Source organism: Hippopotamus amphibius, chromosome 7, assembly GCF_030028045.1.
Source record: "Hippopotamus amphibius kiboko isolate mHipAmp2 chromosome 7, mHipAmp2.hap2, whole genome shotgun sequence".
NCBI classification, from domain to species: domain Eukaryota; kingdom Metazoa; phylum Chordata; class Mammalia; order Artiodactyla; family Hippopotamidae; genus Hippopotamus; species Hippopotamus amphibius.
Window position 1 is genome coordinate 572,079 of NC_080192.1, and position 17,588 is coordinate 589,666.

At 55.8% G+C, this 17,588-nt stretch overlaps 1 protein-coding gene across 2 annotated transcripts in view; it reads right to left on the reverse strand.

The window, feature by feature from the left end:
- Nucleotides 1-3,170: 3,170 nt before the first annotated feature.
- MOV10L1 (Mov10 like RISC complex RNA helicase 1) overlaps nt 3,171-17,588 on the reverse strand; it is a 52,730-nt gene continuing 38,312 nt past the window's right edge. Inside the window, exons 16-26 of one of the 2 annotated variants that reach the window (XM_057742051.1) lie at nt 11,214-11,322; nt 10,764-10,933; nt 10,087-10,233; nt 9,505-9,626; nt 9,258-9,357; nt 8,995-9,159; nt 7,519-7,692; nt 4,896-5,045; nt 4,071-4,178; nt 3,365-3,502; nt 3,171-3,280 (exon numbers count right to left, since the gene is read on the reverse strand). In XM_057742051.1, coding sequence (XP_057598034.1) covers nt 3,185-3,280; nt 3,365-3,502; nt 4,071-4,178; nt 4,896-5,045; nt 7,519-7,692; nt 8,995-9,159; nt 9,258-9,357; nt 9,505-9,626; nt 10,087-10,233; nt 10,764-10,933; nt 11,214-11,322 — 1,479 coding nt within the window. In that variant the 3' untranslated portion in view covers nt 3,171-3,184. The remainder of the gene's footprint in view (nt 3,281-3,364; nt 3,503-4,070; nt 4,179-4,895; nt 5,046-7,518; nt 7,693-8,994; nt 9,160-9,257; nt 9,358-9,504; nt 9,627-10,086; nt 10,234-10,763; nt 10,934-11,213; nt 11,323-17,588) is intronic. The other variant, XM_057742052.1, reaches the window with a different exon arrangement.

A 17,588-nucleotide genomic window follows, 5' to 3' on the forward strand; every position in this document is an offset into this window, starting at 1 on the left:
GCGGGTGTGCGGTAGATGCTGGTGGGACGAGCACCCGGGACCCACAGAACAGAGGGCACGGCCAGAGCTGGCAGCCCTGCACCCCTGTTGCAGCAGCCCCTCCGATGCTGTCCTCATCCCAGAGGGGGGCCTGGGTGGGGAGGTGACACCTGGACAGGGCCTCCGACCCCGCAGAGGCCCTGAGCCCTGCCCTCCTCTCCCCTGGGACAGGGGTGGACAGCAGAGGCTGCGCTGGCCCTCACACCCGGCCTGCCCAGACCGGAGCGCTACTACTCCCCCCAGGTCCTGTCTCTGGGGCGGGGACGGCATTGAGGAACAGTTTGCACTTTCTCTTGCTGACGTGTTAAGTGGCTTTTGACACATGGAAGGACTCTGGAAGGTTGAGGGACATTGCTACAGCAAAACATCTATTCTCATCTCTATTTAGGTGATGTTTTATCAGCTTTCATGTCAATGCAGATGAAAAATAGGAAAAAGCGTAATGCTGAACCCTGTCTTGTTCCAGCCCTAAGTAATATTTGCCCATGAAGACCGGCCGCTTGTTAACCGATGCATTTCCAATTCCACTTCAACTTCCACGTTCAGTTATGAAGATTTACAATGTCTGTGCATCGTATTGACTGTGTACGTACCTGGCGACTCTGAGAACACAGAGGAAGTTCTTGTTATCAGGTTTGGCCTCATGGTCTCACACATTAGGACAGATGACCCCCTCGATGTACTTCAGGTATTTGGAGTTGCAGAAGGTGCTGCATAGGATGGCCACGGCACCCCACACTTGGATGGCAGGTGGGCTGGGAGCTCTGCCCCGTCGCCCCCTCACTCTGGGGACTGGAGCCACTGCCCCCGGCGGCCAGGCACCTGGCAGAGGACGTGAAGCTGGTGAGCTGGCCCACTTGAGCCCTGTGGCACTTCTGTTGGCCCTTTGTTGGCCAGAGCTCTTGGCTGTCCCCGCAGGACTGGGCAGGGAGGTGGGTCACACCCCACCATGTGCCCGGCGGGGAGAACAGACCCTCCGTGGTGCCCTTTCAACCCAGCACATTCTGCACTGGGGCGCAGTTCTGCAGGGAGGAGGAAAAACGTGACACTTTCAGCTGTGAAGGGACAGCTTGCTGGGATCCTTTTTAAGTGCACGAGGGTGAGCGTCAAATTGCAGTGGCATTTTGGTTCTGTTGGAGACACTGAAAAGGCTGCAGGAACTATCCTACTTTAAAATGGCAACATTTACAAGGTGCTGAGCGTGAGCAGCTTTACAAAATGAAGAAAAAGCCTGGACAACTTACAAGCAAGTGATGGGACAGCTTTCAAGTTTTATTTAGGGCTCTCCTTGCAGCCGCACGTGCCCGGAGCACCTCGCACCTCTGCGCTCCCAGGTGTCCACACTCAGCCTCCTGCAGACTCTGACCCTTGGAGAGCAAGCCCCGTGCACTTCCGTCCCGCGGTCAGCAGCGGCCCCTGCTTGGGCACCGCCCCCCTTCCCCATCCAAAGGTCACACGGCGGCTCCTGCCTGTTTGGGGCCAGGCCAGGCTGCGTGGCGCCCTCCTGCCCTAGGCGCACAGGTGCACCCTGAGTCCTGCCACCCCAACACACCTCTGGGTCACTGCCGAGATGTCCCCTGGCCTGGGATGCCCGCCCAGCTCCTTACTGCCTGCAGCTCCCGCTGGTCCTGCCCTGGCATGTGGTGGTGACCACCTCCCCTGCCTCCCAGGGGTGGGGGCCCACACCCGCCGCCCCTCCCCCACATGCTCAGACACCCAGTCACCCAGGTTAGAGCTGGGCCAGTGGTCGCGTGCAGGCCTGAGCAGGTGCACTGCGGTCTTGCGGGACATGCAGACTGAGCCCCGTGGCGCCAGGCAGGCAGGGTGGGGAGACGGCGCTGGACCTGCAGTCCCAGGACTGACCACAGCCCAGCCACTCGCTGGTGGAAGCATGGAGGCAAACCCCGCCCCCGCCACCGAGGACAGAGGGTGGGCCCCAGCCACGTGTGCTCAGCCAACGCTGGCTCCCCCCAGACTTCCTGGGGCTCCACCACCACCAGCTGGTGCCAGAGGCCCCCCAGTGAGCCCTGCCCCGGAGAGAGCGGCGTGGCAGAGCGGAGCAGGCGGGACTGGGACTCGGCCACGGAGAAGACTGAGTGGCAGAGCCAGGCGGTGAGTGGGCAGGGGTGCCGCTTGAAGGTGGTCCCGTGGGACCCTGACGTCCACTCAGCACCTGTCAGGTCGGGCCTGCGGCTGCTGAGTGACGGGCACCATCCCGGCTGCCCACACACGCGGCCGGGGCACACCCTTCCCACGTCCTGACAAGCTCCTGGCTCGGTTCTGGATCCAGCCTCGCACGGCCCCCCCGCTGCCAACACCCCACAACAGCCACGCGCGCTGTGTCCGCACTGAGGAGAGCCTCAGCCCCAGGCCTGGGGGCCTCAACTTCCCCATCTGTGAGCCGGGAAGGGGGCACGCCCAGTGCTCAAGCTGTTGACAAGGGGACAGGGCCCTGGGGAGTGGGGTGGGGGCAGCGGGTCGCAGGGGGTGCTAGGGTCCTGGGGTGGCCTTGGGACCCCTGGTGCGGACACCGTCTGCCTCATTCCTCTTGCCACGCCCTCCACCTTTGTAGGACCCACGGGACAGTCTCTGGCCCTGCCTGTGGCCTCTGAAGGCTTGGACGCAGGCCCCGCCCAGCTGCACCAGGATGCAGGGTGGGCAGGATGCTGACAGCACCCCCTACCCAGCCGGCCCAGCCCCCCAGAACCCCTAGGCTTCGCACTGCTGGCACGTGAAGTGAACGTGGCTCAAGGGCCTGGAGACCACGTGAAAGCCTGACCGCCCTCCAACATCTGACATGTCTGAGGCAGGTGTCCCACTCGAGCATTTATTTTGGTGACAGCTGCAGGGACGGCCCAGGGGCAGGCACAGGCTACGTGCGGAGCCAACAGCAGCGAGAGTGAGCGTGAGACCAGGGGCCTCAGGCCCTTGGCCACGGCTGGAGACCAGGTAGGCCTCGGCCCAGACGGCATCCCTGGGGGTGTGGAGCACGGCCTCCGGCCACCCCTTCTCAGCAGGGGCTCTGCTGGACAGGGAGGGGCGGCTGCACACCCAGCCACAGCTGCAGACTCGGAAAGGCAGGGTCCAGTGAGTGGGCTCCCCACGGTGGCTCAGGTGGGGCCCACGGGGGCAGGAGGTGGCAGTGTCACTTCTGCAGGGGCTGCAGCTCGGGCGGCAGGTCGCACCCCATGTAAACCCCGTTCGTGACGCTGTACTCCAGCAGAGCCCCGAAACACGGATCCTGCGGACACACAAAGGAGCAGGGATCGTACCTGACAGCCATCCCACCGCCTTACCCGGCCCCTCTCCCCGAGCCCCAACTCACCCTGACAAGAACATGAGGGTTTCCCAGCACGATCAGCAAGGCTTTGGGTCTGGTGATGGCAACATTAAATCTTTTTGAGTTGGACAAGAATCCCAAAAAGTATTTATCATCCTCAAATCTGTCTTCATTTGAGCGCACCTAAGAAATACAGAGGTGACTAAAGACAGCGTTTGGAATGTTCTGGTGTGGAAGGAAACTGGACGTGTGGAAGCACTTGAAAGTGTTAAACATCAGCATGACTCCGTTTGTGGTCAAAGGAGAAGCAAGCAGCGGAGGGCAGGGAGCAGGCCGCCCTGCACCCCGGCTGCAGCTGAGGGGCCTCCAAACACCGAGGGCTGAGCTCTGGCTGCGAGGTGTTAGGCGACACTGCTTTTCCTGCTGCCTGAACCCCCCAAGCTGCCTGCAGTTAACGTGCACTGTCCATGAAGGGAACGCTCACAACAGGCCTGGGGCAGCCGAGCCGCCCTCCCTGCCCTCTGCTCCTTGCCGACCCCGCCCCGCCTCCCCATGCCCCCGCTTCAGCATCCAGGCCCTCCTTCTCCAACACTTAACGACTTCTTCCTGGGTTTCTGTACTTTTTTGTTTTGTTCTGTTCTGAAAAAGAACGCCCTCCAGTTAACTGCATAAGGAGACGGCTGAGGCCCCCCGCCCCCGCAAGGCCCACACAGCAGCCGGCCAGGCGCAGGCCCCGGGACAGGACACCTACGGTTGAGATGATGATGACCAGGTACTCTTGCCCTTGGAACTCCTCCACAGATCCAACCTTTACAGCCATCAGGTCAACATTTCGCAAAAGAATTTTTATTTTCTCTACCTTTGAAGAAGATGAGATCAAAGATAAAATTTTTTACATCCTACAGCATAAGCCACACATGAACCAATGAGCAGCACGGCCTTTCCACTCCTGATCACGTTTCATCAACTCAGAGTTGCTCCCAGCACAAACCCCGACCTCAGATGGGGTGCACGGGGTGGGGGCAGCACTTTCCAGGAGCAGGGTTTCATGCTGCTTCACGAGAGGCGAAGACACCCTGTGCTGAGAGTGCGGGGGGCTCCAGAGTGCCCCTCCAGGGGAGCCCACCCCCCAGGGGCCTGAGGGGTTAGGACAGGAACCGGGCCGTGTGGCCACAACAGGACAGCTGGGAGGAAGAGGATGAGGGGGATGGCTCTGAATTGGGCGGGGTGGGGCGGGCGGGGTGAAGATCTCCAGAGGGTGCTGGTAAAGGAGAAGCAACTTGAAATTGTGAAAACGAATATAGGACTTGGACCAAAGCTCAGTTCTCGCCAGGAGAGGAGGCTGGAGGCCAGGGACCAGAGGCGGCTCCCTCAGCACCCAGGGGATGGGCCTTCTCACACCCACTGACCCTGAGCGTGCTGGGGTGAGTCACCCCACGTGCCCAGCCCCCCGCCCCCACCCCATCTGGGGCACGGGGGCAGCGGCTGTGCAGACGCAGGGGGAGCTGTGTCCACCCTCCTTCGTCAGGCCCCAGGGTCAGGAAGGCGCAGAGGCGCTGCTGGGGCAGGCCCACACCTGCTTCCGGTAGGGCGTGATCACGCCGATGTCGGCAGTGGACACCTGGCTGGAGGCGCTCCTGGCCAGCAGACAGCAGTAGCGCATGGCCTGCACGGCCTCGGCAGGGTTGAACCAGGATGGGCTCCGCCCCTCTCGAGCTTCGCTGCCCTGAGTTCCAGGAACACAAGAGGACGGCATGCCCATCACACAACGCCATTTTCTCTACAGGAGTTTGTGAGGGGTCTATGAGTTCAGGGAGAGGTTGGGGGGACAACGCAGCAGATTCTGTTCTGGCAGGACAGATGGACGCTTGGCAGTAAGGACTCGTCCTGGCTGCAGAGATGCTGGGGGAGGAGGGCTGGCTGGCCGGGTCTGAGAGCTGGGACCCCCCCTTCCCCCCACCGCCCAAGTGTCCTGGTGAGAGCACACCTCGTGGCCTGGGGAGGCGGCCAGCCACCTGATACCTATTTGGCCACAAATTTTTAAAAGCAGAATTACAGGTCCTCGTTCTTGATCAGAACCTAATAAAATTAGAAGTAAAAAATAGGTCACCAAGGCATTCATAACCACATGGAAATATACTTCTCTAGAACCCGTGGGTCAAAAAGGAAAACAGAGTTGCAAGCATCTCAACAGCCACGAAGACACGTGGAAGGGCAGGGCTGGGAGGGTGTGGCCACAGTGCCCCTGTGAGGAGGACGAGGGGCGCAGTCACGTATCGCATGGGAATGACAATAAACTAAGTAATGATGGCAAGTGAGCGGGGGAAGCAGTCAAGAGGAAGCTGAAATTAATGAAGCAGAAAACAAACAGGCAAAAACGAAAGAAAGTCCCAAGCTGGTTTTCCAATTAGACCAGGGGCTTGCTGCCTCTCCCGTGAGGGGCCAGACGGTCAGGATCTCAGGCTTGGGCACAGCCGTGCTGCCCACTCAGCCCTGCCAACTGGGCACAGGCTCCCGACCGCACTTCTTTTAGGACGAGACCCCGGCTGCCTTGGACCGGCCCTCCTCGGGTGCTCCTGGAGCTCAGCGCCCCCCTCGACCGGCCCCCCTGCAAGCCGCCCTGGGCTGGGACAGAGCAGTGAGGCAGACAGGGGTCCTTCTGGAGCTGTGGGGTGGCACCCGGAGGCCACATCCCAGGGACGGAGCACCTGCAGGAGCCCATGGGGGCAGCGAGGGCCCGGCAGTAACAATGGCCGACAAAGCTTTTTGCTCCAGTGGCGGGAGTGGACCTGCTGTTCCCGCAACCCAGCCCAGAGGCCTCACCCTCATTTCATTCTTGGGGCCCAGAACGGAGCCGGTACACAGTCAGGCCCCTCAGAAATACCCATTTGAATGAGGTAACCTTTCTAGACTCTGTTCTTTTCACAATGAGCACCTCCATCTCCACGGCACCGTGGCAGCTTACCCAGTGGGCTTCAAGTCTCCCTTTTCTTCTAAAAACCTTTTTGCATATTTGCAACTCCTTTCTACACCCAGTTACTGCTGTTGTGTTTTGTTTTTTTTTTTAATATTTATTTATTTGGTTGCACTGGGTCTTAGTTGCAGCAGGCAGGCTCCTTATTTGTGGCACGTGAACTCTTAGTTGTGGCATGCATGGGGGATCTAGTTCCCTGACCAGGGATTGAACCCGGGCCCCCTGCACTGGGAGCACAGAGTCTTACCCACTGCGCCACCAGGGAAGTGCCTTCTTGTCATGAATAAGCCTGCTGTGACCCTTACGTAGTCTGCAGGAAGCACACGGCTGCGGTGGGCAGAGCTGACCCCTCCTCAAGGCTGGTCCCTCTGCCCGGAGCCCCCCGAGCCTGTGCTGTCATCCGACCTCCCTTCCCCGGCCGATGGCTGTGCCGCCACCACTGCGTCTGCTGGGTCGCGTTCCCTGAAGCCTGGGGACGCCTCTGAGCAGAGGCAGGGGGAGCGGAACTCCCGGAGGGGCCTCGTGCTGAGTGACCACGCTGCTCTCACCACAGCACTGCCCTCTCCTCCCACGCGCTCCCATCCAGAGGGTGGGCACCCCAAGCCACCGCTGGACACAGGGGTCCACCGCTGACGGAGCAGCTCCAGCTACACATCCAGGGGCCAGGCGCTGTCCCCGGGAAGGAAGGCTGCCAAGAGGACGGGCAGACCCCACGCCCGGGCCCCCGTTCCTGCGTCTGGGTGCAGCCCCAATTCTGCATGAGAGCCTGGGGGGGGTCATGCACAACCTGACTTCTGGTTCTAACAACCACATCCCAGTACACACTCTCTGATTTTAGTGGATGCCTGTCACGTTGCTGGCTGCCGGGCATCTAACTCCTCCCTCTGGAAACCCCCACCCACTGAGGCCTGGGGGAGGGCAGGCTCTGAGCCGGGGGCTGGTCCTCCCCCCTGACCCTGAATCACAGGGCGGGGGCGGGTCTGCTCGCCTCCCGGCCCCCAATCCACCTGTCAGCTCCTTCAGGATGCCCCACTTCGACATCCATCCCAGGTCCGCCCCTCCAGGCCCTTCTGTGCAGCCACCCGAGTACCCAAGGGGCTGGTCCTGTGGGGGCAGAGCCCTCCGCACCACAGGCTCTTGATGCCGCAGGAGCCACGCACAGAACAGGCGTCACCGTGAGCAGTGCCGAGGGGCGGCCCTCCCGCCGAGCCTGGCCCACACGCACCCTCACTCCGTGGAAGACGAGAGGGAAGCCCTTCCTGGGTAACTTCTCCCAGCCCAGCAAGGAGGTCACCACCCTGGGGTCCGCGCAGACTTCCAGCTCTTGGTGGTAGAACAGTCTGGACGGCAGGGCCAGCAGAGCCGAGTGAGACCTGTAGTTCTTCACGAGCTTTGTCACCTGCAGGGAGGAAGCAGGGGCAGGTCCAGGCCAAAGTCAGCATGCGCACACGAGGCTGCCACCCGGAGAAAGGTGCCCAGTCACCTCGAGTCACACCTGGGCGGCCCTGCCTGTGCCACCCGCCCTCTGTCACCTCCACTGGACTCAGAAGTGCTCAAGGCACCTTCACAACTTAATTCTAACAGAAAAGAAAAGCAGAGAGAGTCCCTGTGGGGGCTGCAGGCTGCGCCCCGACTCACTGTCGTGCCACCCCGGCCGGGAGAGCAGCCCCGGGAGCCTGGTCTCGGCTCAGCTGCGGTGGGAGCCGGGCCCAGGGCCCCGAGGCAGGATGGCCGCCCCACAGCCCGCCGAGGCCGGGCCAGGACCGTGTGGGGAGGCACCGGGACGAAGCACCAGGACGGCGTGCAAGGGCAGCTGCCTTGACAATCACTTCCTGCCTCTGCTTGGCCGGGACGTTCATCCTAGTCTTTCCTTCGTCCCGGGGTGAGAAAGGCAGAGGCCCAGGCTCTCCTGCTGACAAACTTCAACGCGCTCACGAAGATGGGCCCAGCCTCTGAAACACTGATCGAAACCCCAAGGCTGACTCGGCAGCCTGGCTGCTCCCTGGGCTGGGCCCTGCTGTGCTGGCCTGGACGCCGGCCCGCCTCCCCGTCCACCCTGCGTCCACGTGCCCTGCCCACTCTCCAGGAGGAAAGGGCCTGGGGCTGACAACCTGGAACGTGGAACAGGCCCCAGGCTGTTGCCCTGACCATCCGCCCACGATCACCGCACCTGGCTTTCTGTTCAAAGTCCAGAGGGGAGCCTCTCCTGGTCTCTGTACTGGGGGAGCCCAGAGGATAATGTCATTGGCTCACCTCAACAGAGGGCCCCACGGACACAGACCTCCCATGCTCCAGGGTGCTGGGGCTCCTGAAACGCTGACCCCAAGGCCCGTCCCTCCCTGTCGTCAGTGGTTGGCTCAGAACCCGGAACCTGCCCTTTAACTGGCACCTCAGGACACCTGCCTTCTCGCCCAGGTAAACTCCCCATCTCCCACGGTGACACAGACGGAAGCTTCTTACTGAAGGGCTGGTGCTGCCTGGAAGGGCTGGCCCTCCGGAAGCCCGAGAAAGCAGCTCCTGCGTGCCCGGCACTGTGGAGTTGCTGAAAGTGCCTCAGGTGCACCCTGGGGGTGGTGGCAGAGGGAGGGTGGGCCGATTGGGCCCTGCCCCCGGGTGTGGCTCGGGGGACACAGGTTACTGAGCTCCCCTGAGGGCCCCTGTGCTCGAGTCTGACGGAGGAGCATGTGGGGTCCGAGCTCACCAACAGGGGGTTGTAGGCGCCCCAGGCCCCAAAGGCGTCCTCATCGCGCAGGTAGGCTGGCCGGGACATGAGCCTCTCCAGCATGGAGACGTGCAGCCCGTAGGCCATGGCGAGTCTGGACTTGATGACGGGTCCCAGCTGCATGGGGTCTCCGGCCAGGACGATCTGTGGCACACGCAGGGTGGTTCTCAGCAGCTGGCTCATGAGTCCCTGGTGTGCGGCGGGCAGGGGCCGCGGTTGGGGTGGCCGCGCACAGGCCTCACCTGGCCGCTGACGTCCGAGACCAGCCCCAGGGGGATGAGGCACTCTGGCTCACTTGCCTGGCCCGCTTCGTCCACGAACACGTGTGTGAAGTGTCCAACCCTGGAGGAGACGCAGTCCCGGGGTTGCTCCTGTCCACGTGTGCTGCCCAGCAAGGCTCTGCCTCGCAGCCCGGGGCCCCTGCCCCTCGTTCCTGCCCGCACCCGGCACCTCCTCCCTGCCTCCGCCCAGGAAGCCCCGCGAGCCCACCTCAGCCCGATCTGGTAGAAGAGCCCCGCGCTGCTGCACGTGGTGATGACCACCCTGAAGCGAGAGGCCTTCCAGACGTCTTCCCCGTCTCTGCAGTATGGCCTGATGGCCTCCGTGATGGTCTGCGGGGGGGCAGGCCACCTGCCAGGTTACTGAGCATTTCTTTAAACTGGACATAGTCTCTAAGCTGAATGGAATTCTAATGGAATCCAGCTTGTCCTGCTGCCACCTCTTAGTTGTGACTAAGTAATGACAAGATGGTTTTCTTAAATCTAAATGTCTTTTGTTTTCCCATCAATCTAGTCCATGTTTTACAGACTCTAGAACCATGAACGTAACAGAGAATCCTGCAGATCCTTCCCCAAAACGACTGCATATGTTTCCAGCCTCTTTTGTTAACCAAAGTGGGAACTTATAGCAAACAAACAGAACCAAAATGCAACTGTACCTCTGGGGAAAAATAAGAGTAGTGTCAGCATTTAACAAAGCTGGGAACACGCAGAACGTCACTGAATTTTCGGGAAAGAAAGGATCCTCGTGTCCTTGCGTGGTGTTGGGACGAGGCCCCGGGAGGAAACTCACCTCCTCGAACCTGCAGGTGGCATTCACGCGGACCATGGTGCCCGGCCGCAGCGCCTGGCTTTCATGCAGCCGCAAACACACGAGGTCGGCCGCACTGTTGGAGGGCGCGCACACCAGGATCCGACTGTCCGGCAGAGCGTGGGAGGCCTTCCCCAGGACACAGAGGAAGCAGAGGGGGAAGGGTCAGCGGCCGGCACCCAGCCCACTGGCGCGGGCTCTCAACTAGGATGCGCCGAGGGGGCCCCGTCACCCCTCACGCCCGAGCCTGGCCCTGCCACCGCGTGCAGGTGGCGGAGTCCCCGTCTCCCAGACCCCAAACTGCCCGGGTGGGACCCTGGGTTAGCCCGCACCCGGGTCTGGTGCCGGCGGGTGACCCGAGTCCCCAGCGACGTCAGACACTGAACGCGTGCGTGCATGCGATGTCCACACACACAATTTAAATCTCGATGGAAGCACCAGAAACGTGCAGTTTCTATGCTGCAGTGAAGCGATTCCTGTCTAAGCCCAGGAAGTGAGCTCTTAAAGTCCCGCAGCCGCATAACAAGCTTGGCTAAATATGAAACAACTAGGTTTTTCAAGCTCTTTCCAACGTTTGGGTCTACGGTTTAAACGGACACTCTCCGATGACACGAGTACACAGCCATGGTTGCCACGACCCCGGCCCCGTCTGCTGTTACCTGCAGAACAGCCTCTATGATGGTCACCGTCTTGCCCGTCCCAGGCGGCCCGAAGAGCACGTAGGGGATTGGGCGGCAGTCCCCGCTCAGGATCCTCCTCACCGCCAACTTCTGGTTTTCATTGAGCAGGGGGTTGAAAAACTCCTCTCTCGCTTTTGGGGCTCTGCCGACTGTGTCAAGGGGGAGAGACAAGTCACAGAGGTCACAGGCGGGCCCCTCACGACCCGTCCCAGTGTCACTTGCAGTGAGGACAGTTGGCTGAGAGCAAAGACAGAGGCCACTCCACCCGCTCCCCACGTCACCTGTGCAGTGTCACCGAGGTGTCAAGAGTGGTCGTAACAGGTGGACGAGAGCAGCCTGCCACCAGGACAGTCAGATCATGTGTCCTTACGGCTGTCCGAGGATCCCCCAACCAAAGCCCTGCAGGAGCCGCTTGGCCCGCAGACTCACCCAGCCTGCTGGTCTCTGCGGCGAAGGCCCATGGCCCTGGCATGTCCTGGGCACCCGCCCGCTGCTCCTCTGGGACATGCTTACTTCGGTCGTTCGCAGCTTTCCTATTCTAGAAAAATAATGCAGAAAAATGGCTTAAAAAGAAAGCCATCTGTGTTCACGCAGGCTTAACGTGTGAACATAAACAGTCACCAGCATCCTGCCTGGTTTATTTACTCAACAGCTCTTTGCACAGATCACAGATCATCCCCTTTAAGACATAATGAAAATACAGAATATCTAATAAAATGCTGCTAAAAAGTTTTTCTTTTAAAATTCCCTCCTAAAAATAAATATAAACTAATATTTGTGACGATGACACCGAAACAAAGGACTACATTCCTTCAAGTCTCGCGTGTCTGCTCTTCTGCGGAGCCTGCCAACTGCAAGGGAGAACTCGCAGGGGCTGACGGCCAGCCCGGCGCAGGGACCCCCGAGGCCCTCTCCTCCGCTGGGTGAGGAAGCCCCTTGAGCTCAGGTGAGGACTGGGCTCCAAGCGACCCTCGGCTGCCTCTCCGTACAGCGAGGCCCAGCACTGCTTGTCCACCGTGTTCAAGTTCTTGCCCAGGAACTGGTTTTGCACGCGTGTTTAAATATAAACTGAATCTGACCTGGACCAATGGAACTGTTTTTCAAATTTCCCATTATAAACAATTGTGGTAATAAACAGCTTTGCATGTATACCTTTGTGCAACTACCTGATTACTTTCACAGCATAAATTCTAGAAGTAAAACTGCTATATGAGTTTTCACACTGAAAAAAATTTTTTTTTTCACAGTATTTTTTAATTTTTTAAGAGAAACTATTCCTTAGCCCAGATATTCATAGTTCATGGTTTCATAGTTCAGGAACACAGGTAAGTGACAAACTTCCATGGAACTCAACCCAAAGAAGTTCTTTATATTCCAAAATCACTTTGCACTCTGAAAGATACCAGCCTTCCTCATCTCCTCAAAATCTTTCACGGAATCATAATTTCTGTAGAAATCTGCATATGCCTTCTTTCTTGGTTCAGCCACAGCAAACTTATACAAAGTTGCAACTCCCAGGGAGACAATGAATGCTCCAACAATATGAAATCGCAGACGCTTGGCCAGAAGGCCACGCATCTGAGGTTTTGTCAAAGAAGTGGAAGCCATGGTAGTTTTTCTCCTTGACAGCTCAACAACAACGTCCTTTCAGACGGAAAAAATGGACCCACACTGAAAATTTTATACGTATCGTCAAATTTTAGTCCAAGAGGTCATAGCAATTTCCCCTCCCACCACTGTCCGAGTTTCGCAGAGTGTAACTGACACACTGTAAGAAGTGCACATCCAAAGTGTGTAATCTGACAAGTCTGTACACATTTATACCCATGAACCCATCACCACAAAGAAATAAGTGTCTTGCAAGCCCCGAGGGCCCCCTTGTACTCCCTCTTGCTGTCACGGACTGTTGTGCATCTTCTAGCATGTTCTATACATGGAAGTGCAGACACAGGTTCCCACGCAGCGTAACTGACCGCGTGGAGGCTCCCTGGGTCGTGTGTATCCACAGGTTGCCCCTCTTCCTTGACGAGAAGTCGTCCATGGTGAGAACACACCATCTGTTTGGCCATCCCCCATGGATGGACAGGGGACGTTTCCGGGTCTGGGCCATGCCGAGGGAAGCTGCTGTGGACGTGCTCCCACTGCCCCTGGGGAAACACCTGGACTGCTCGCTGGGGGCACGTGCTTTCTCAGGCGCTGGTCCCCTGCGTCCCGCCCTGTGTTCCCACCCGCGAGTGGCGTGAGGCACAGCCACCCTGACAGGCAGGCAGCGGAGTCTCACTGCGGCTGTGCTTCCCTCACGACTGCTGCTGAGCATCTTCTCACGGGTCTGTCACCTGAGCGTGCTCTTTGGTAAAATATCTGCTCAAACCTTGCTTCATTTAAAAAATTTTTATTATTGAATTCGCACAGTTCTTTTACCAGTCGATAACAATCTTTTATCGGATACGTGATTTGCAAACATGTTCAGTCTCTCACCTGTCTTTTCTTTGTCCTAATGGCTTTTAAACAGCAAAATATTTAATTGGACTCCAAATGTGTCCATTTTTCTTTATAGGCCACACTCTCAGCATCATCACATCTAAAGGCTCTTTGTCTAGGGACATGCAGCTTCTCTCTTACGTTGTTTCCCAGAGATTCTAAGTTTTGTATTTAGGGTTGTGACCAATTTTGAACTGACGTCTGTAAATGCTGTGAGGTACGGACCCGGGTGCACTTTTCTGCGTAGACACCCGACTGTCCCAGCACCACCGTTAAAAGGCCTGTCTGCTCCCCACTGCAGCTGCCAGGGTACCTTGTAGAGTATCAGTTGTTCAAATACCTGTGGGTCTATGTTGTTCCGCTGACGCATCGGTTTCCCTTGATGGCACCACACTGTCTTGATCACTGTACCTTTGTAATGTGTCTCAAGACTCTGTTCTTTTTTAAAGTTGTTTTGAAAATTCTAGGCCCTTTGCATTTATGAATTTTGTAATTAGCTTGTCAATCTCTACAAAAAAAGGTCTGCTGAGATTCCAACTCAAATAGTGCTGAGTTTATACATCCATTTGGGGTCTTCTGACCCATGAACGCAGTCTCTCTCCTATTTTAGGTCTTTGTTAATTCATCGCATCAGTGTTTCCTAGTTTTCAGCATATAGTCTTGCACATCTTCTGTCGGAATTTTCCCCAACAGTTTAGAACATGTGGACGCTATTTTAAAAGCAACAGAGTTTACTGCCAGTGCACCTAATACATACGGTTTATCTGTTTACCGATCTCATATCCCGAGCTTATAATTACTCACTACTCCTAACAGCTGCATTTTAGCGTCCGTCAGATTTCCTACAAGGCATCTTTCCTGCCGAGCGGCCTGATGACCACCTCCTGGTTGGTGCTGAACGCCAGCAGCAGGAGCAGACTGGCTTTGGCCCTGACCTCGCAGGGAAAGAGCGCTTAGCCGCTCACCATGCAGATTTCTGCAGGGGAAGGTAGTCCCTTCTATTTCTAGTTGGCTGAGAGTTTTGATCAGGAATGGATGTTGGTTTTTTTAGATGCTGTTTCTGTGTCTACAGAGATTATATGGTTTTTCCTTTTCAGTTTCTTAATATGATGAATCCCATTGACTGATTTTGGAATATTAAACCAGCTTTTCATCCCTGGGATGAAAGGTCTCTCACATACACGTAAGATGCATTTACACTCGTGTGTGTGTATTATGAGTTCTCCAGAGAAACACAGCCAACAGGCTGTCTGTAAACGCAGACAGAGAGACTCACAATAAGACACCGGCTCCCGTGACTGAGGCTGAGAAGCCCAAGCCCACTGTCGGGCAGCTGGAGGCCAGGGGAGCCCACATTTTCAGTCCCAGGTGGCTCAAGGGGGTCGAGCAGGAGGCACTTCTGCTTGGCCTGTCTGTTCTGTTTAGGCCTTGGGGTTGGGTGAGGCCCCCCACAGAAGGGAAGGTGATCTGCTTTACTCCATCCACGCCTTCAAAGGCCAACCTCATCCAGGTTAACCAGGTTTAATACCTGGGCATCTCATGGCCAAGCAAGAAAACTCACCATCACAATATCCCTGTGTTTTTTTTTTTTTTTTTTTTTTTCTGGTTGCTTTGGGTCTTTGTTGCTGTGTGAGGGCCTTCTCCAGCTGTGAAGAGTGGAGGCTACTCTTTATTGTGGTGCATGGGCTTCTCATTGCGGTGGCTTCTCTTGTGGAGCATGGGCTCTAGGTGTGTGGGCTTCAGCAGCTGCAGTACATGGACCCTAGAGTGTGCAGGCTTCAGTAGTTGTGGCACATGGGCTCAGCTGCTCTGAGGCATGTGGGATCTTCTGGGACCAGGGATAGAATGGTGTCGCCTGCACTGCCAGGTAGATTCTTCACTGATGGACCACCAGGGAAGCCCCTCCTGTGTCCTAATGTCCACAGGCTCTGTAGTGATGTCGCCTCTTCTCCCCAATCCTGGTGATCTGTGTCTTCCCTCTTTTCTCCTTGATCAGTCTTGGCTGGAGGTTTAGCAACTTCATTGATCTTCTCGAAGAGCCAGCTTTTGGGCCCTCTGATCTACTGTTTCTCTGTTCTCTAGTTCATTGATTTCTATTCCAATGTTCATCTTGCTTAGTTTGGGTTTCACATATTCTTCTTTTCCTAGTTTTCTAAGAAGGAAGCTGAAGCCATTCATTTGAAATCTATCATTTTAAATGTGGGCATTTAGCGGCATATGTTTTTCCTTAAAGAGTTCCTTAGCAGCATCTTGTAATTTTTGATACATGGTGTTTTTATATTAATTCTGGTAAGAAAATACTTCCTAATTTCCCTATTCATTTCTTCTTTGATCCCTGGGTTATTCATAAGTGTTTTCAGTTTCTAAAGATTTGGGTATTTTCCAAAGACCCCATGCCACTGATTCCTAGTTTAACCCCAGTGTAGTCAGAGAATGCACTTTGGATGACTTCAGTCCTGCTAAATCTGAGGCTTGTTTGATGGCCTCAAATAAGGTCTACTTGGTGAATATCTCGTGCCCACCTCTGAACAAAGCAGATGTACTTGGCTCTTGTTGGGTGGAGAGGTGTAAACACCCTTTAGGTCACTTTGATTTTGTTTGAGTTTCTACATCTGTGGTTTGTTTCCTTTCTTCCTTTCCCATCATCAGTGAGAGAGGAGTACTGACATCTCTGACAGTTATGGTGAATTTGTTTACTTCTCTCTGAAGTTCTATCGGTTTCTTGCTAGGATTGCTATTCTTTCCTGATGAAGCATCCTCTCTGTTATCAGGACATGGCCTGTGTCCTCGCGTCTTTGCTCTGCATTCTACTCTGATGTTAACACAGTCCCTCCATCCTTCTGATTGTTCTCTTTTCCATCCTTCACTTTTAGATTTTGTGTCTTTATATTTAAAATGTATTTCTGCGACTTCCCCAGTGGTCCAGTGGTTAAGACTCCATGCTTCAAATGCAGGGGGCGTGGGTTCGACCCCTGGTTGGGGAACTAAGATCCCACAGGCAGTGTGGTAACCCCCCCCAAAAAATAGTGTTTCTTACAGGCAGCATATAGTTGGGTCTTTTTTTTTTTTTTTTTTTTTACCCAATCTGACAATCTCTACCTCTTAATTGCAGTGTTTATGCCATGTACATTTAATGTGATTATTGATATGGTTAGATTTAAATCTATCACCCTGTTATTTGTGTTCTGTGTCTCAGCTGTTCTAGGTACCCAGTTACAGCCAGAGGTGTCAATACCCCTCTCCTAGTAAATGACTGTACAAGTGGACAGAACATAAGTGAGGTTACAGCACACCTGACCATGTATCCCTCCTTTTTTTTTTTTTTTTTTTGCCTCCTTTTCAAGGAACAATTTTTATGATTCCCTTTTACCTCTTCTGTTGGTCTATTAGGGATAACACTCTGTATTGGTATTTCAGTGGTTGCTCTAGGGTCTGCAGTATACGTCTTTAACTGATCAGTTTACTTGAAGTGAATTACACCACTTCACGCATAAAAAACTGGCAACATTACCTTTCCTTATTCCTTGTCCTATTACTGCCTATTTTAGATCTATATGTTACAAATGCCACACTACACTGTTATTATTTTGGCTTTAAAAAGTCAATTTTCTTTTAAAACGTTACTTAAAAACTTTTATTGTGGGAAGAACACCAGACACAAGACCTACCCTGTCGACATACTTTAAGTGTTTGACACTGTGTAGTGCACTGCCGGGGCAGGCGCTCAGCAGAGCTGGAACGCAGTCCCCTGCATAGCGGAGACCTCCCGCCCGTGACCTGCAGCCCCTGCCCCACTCTCCGGTCCTGTGGCTCTGACCACTCCACGGGCTCAGAGGACAGGGTCATGCAGTCCTTGTCTCGGTGGTGGGGGCCTGAGCTCACTCAGCATAACCCCCCTCCCGCCCCAGGCTCATCCACGCTGTCACCTTTGACAGGACTTCCCTCTTCTTAAAAAGTCATCGTCTTTTAAAATGATTGTTTTAAAAGTAAGAAAAAACTCTGTGAATGTATCCACGTATCTGCTGTTTCCAGTCCTTTGCGTCACTTTGTGGGGACCCTCACTCCCATCCGGCGCCCCTTCCTCAGGCCTGAAGCCAGTGCAGGTCTGCTGACCTCCTCCTGCCACCTTCCCTATGCCCGCGCAGGCTTCTATTTCCTCTGCATTTCTGAAAAGTGCTTACTGGGTGCAGACTCCTGGGTGGACAGATTTTCTTTTCAGCTTTTTAAAGACGTCGTTCCAGTGGCCTCTGGCTGGCACTGCCCCGGGTGGGAAGTCTGTGGAGGCTCTTCTCTCTGGCACTCTGCATAACTGAGACTCCCTCT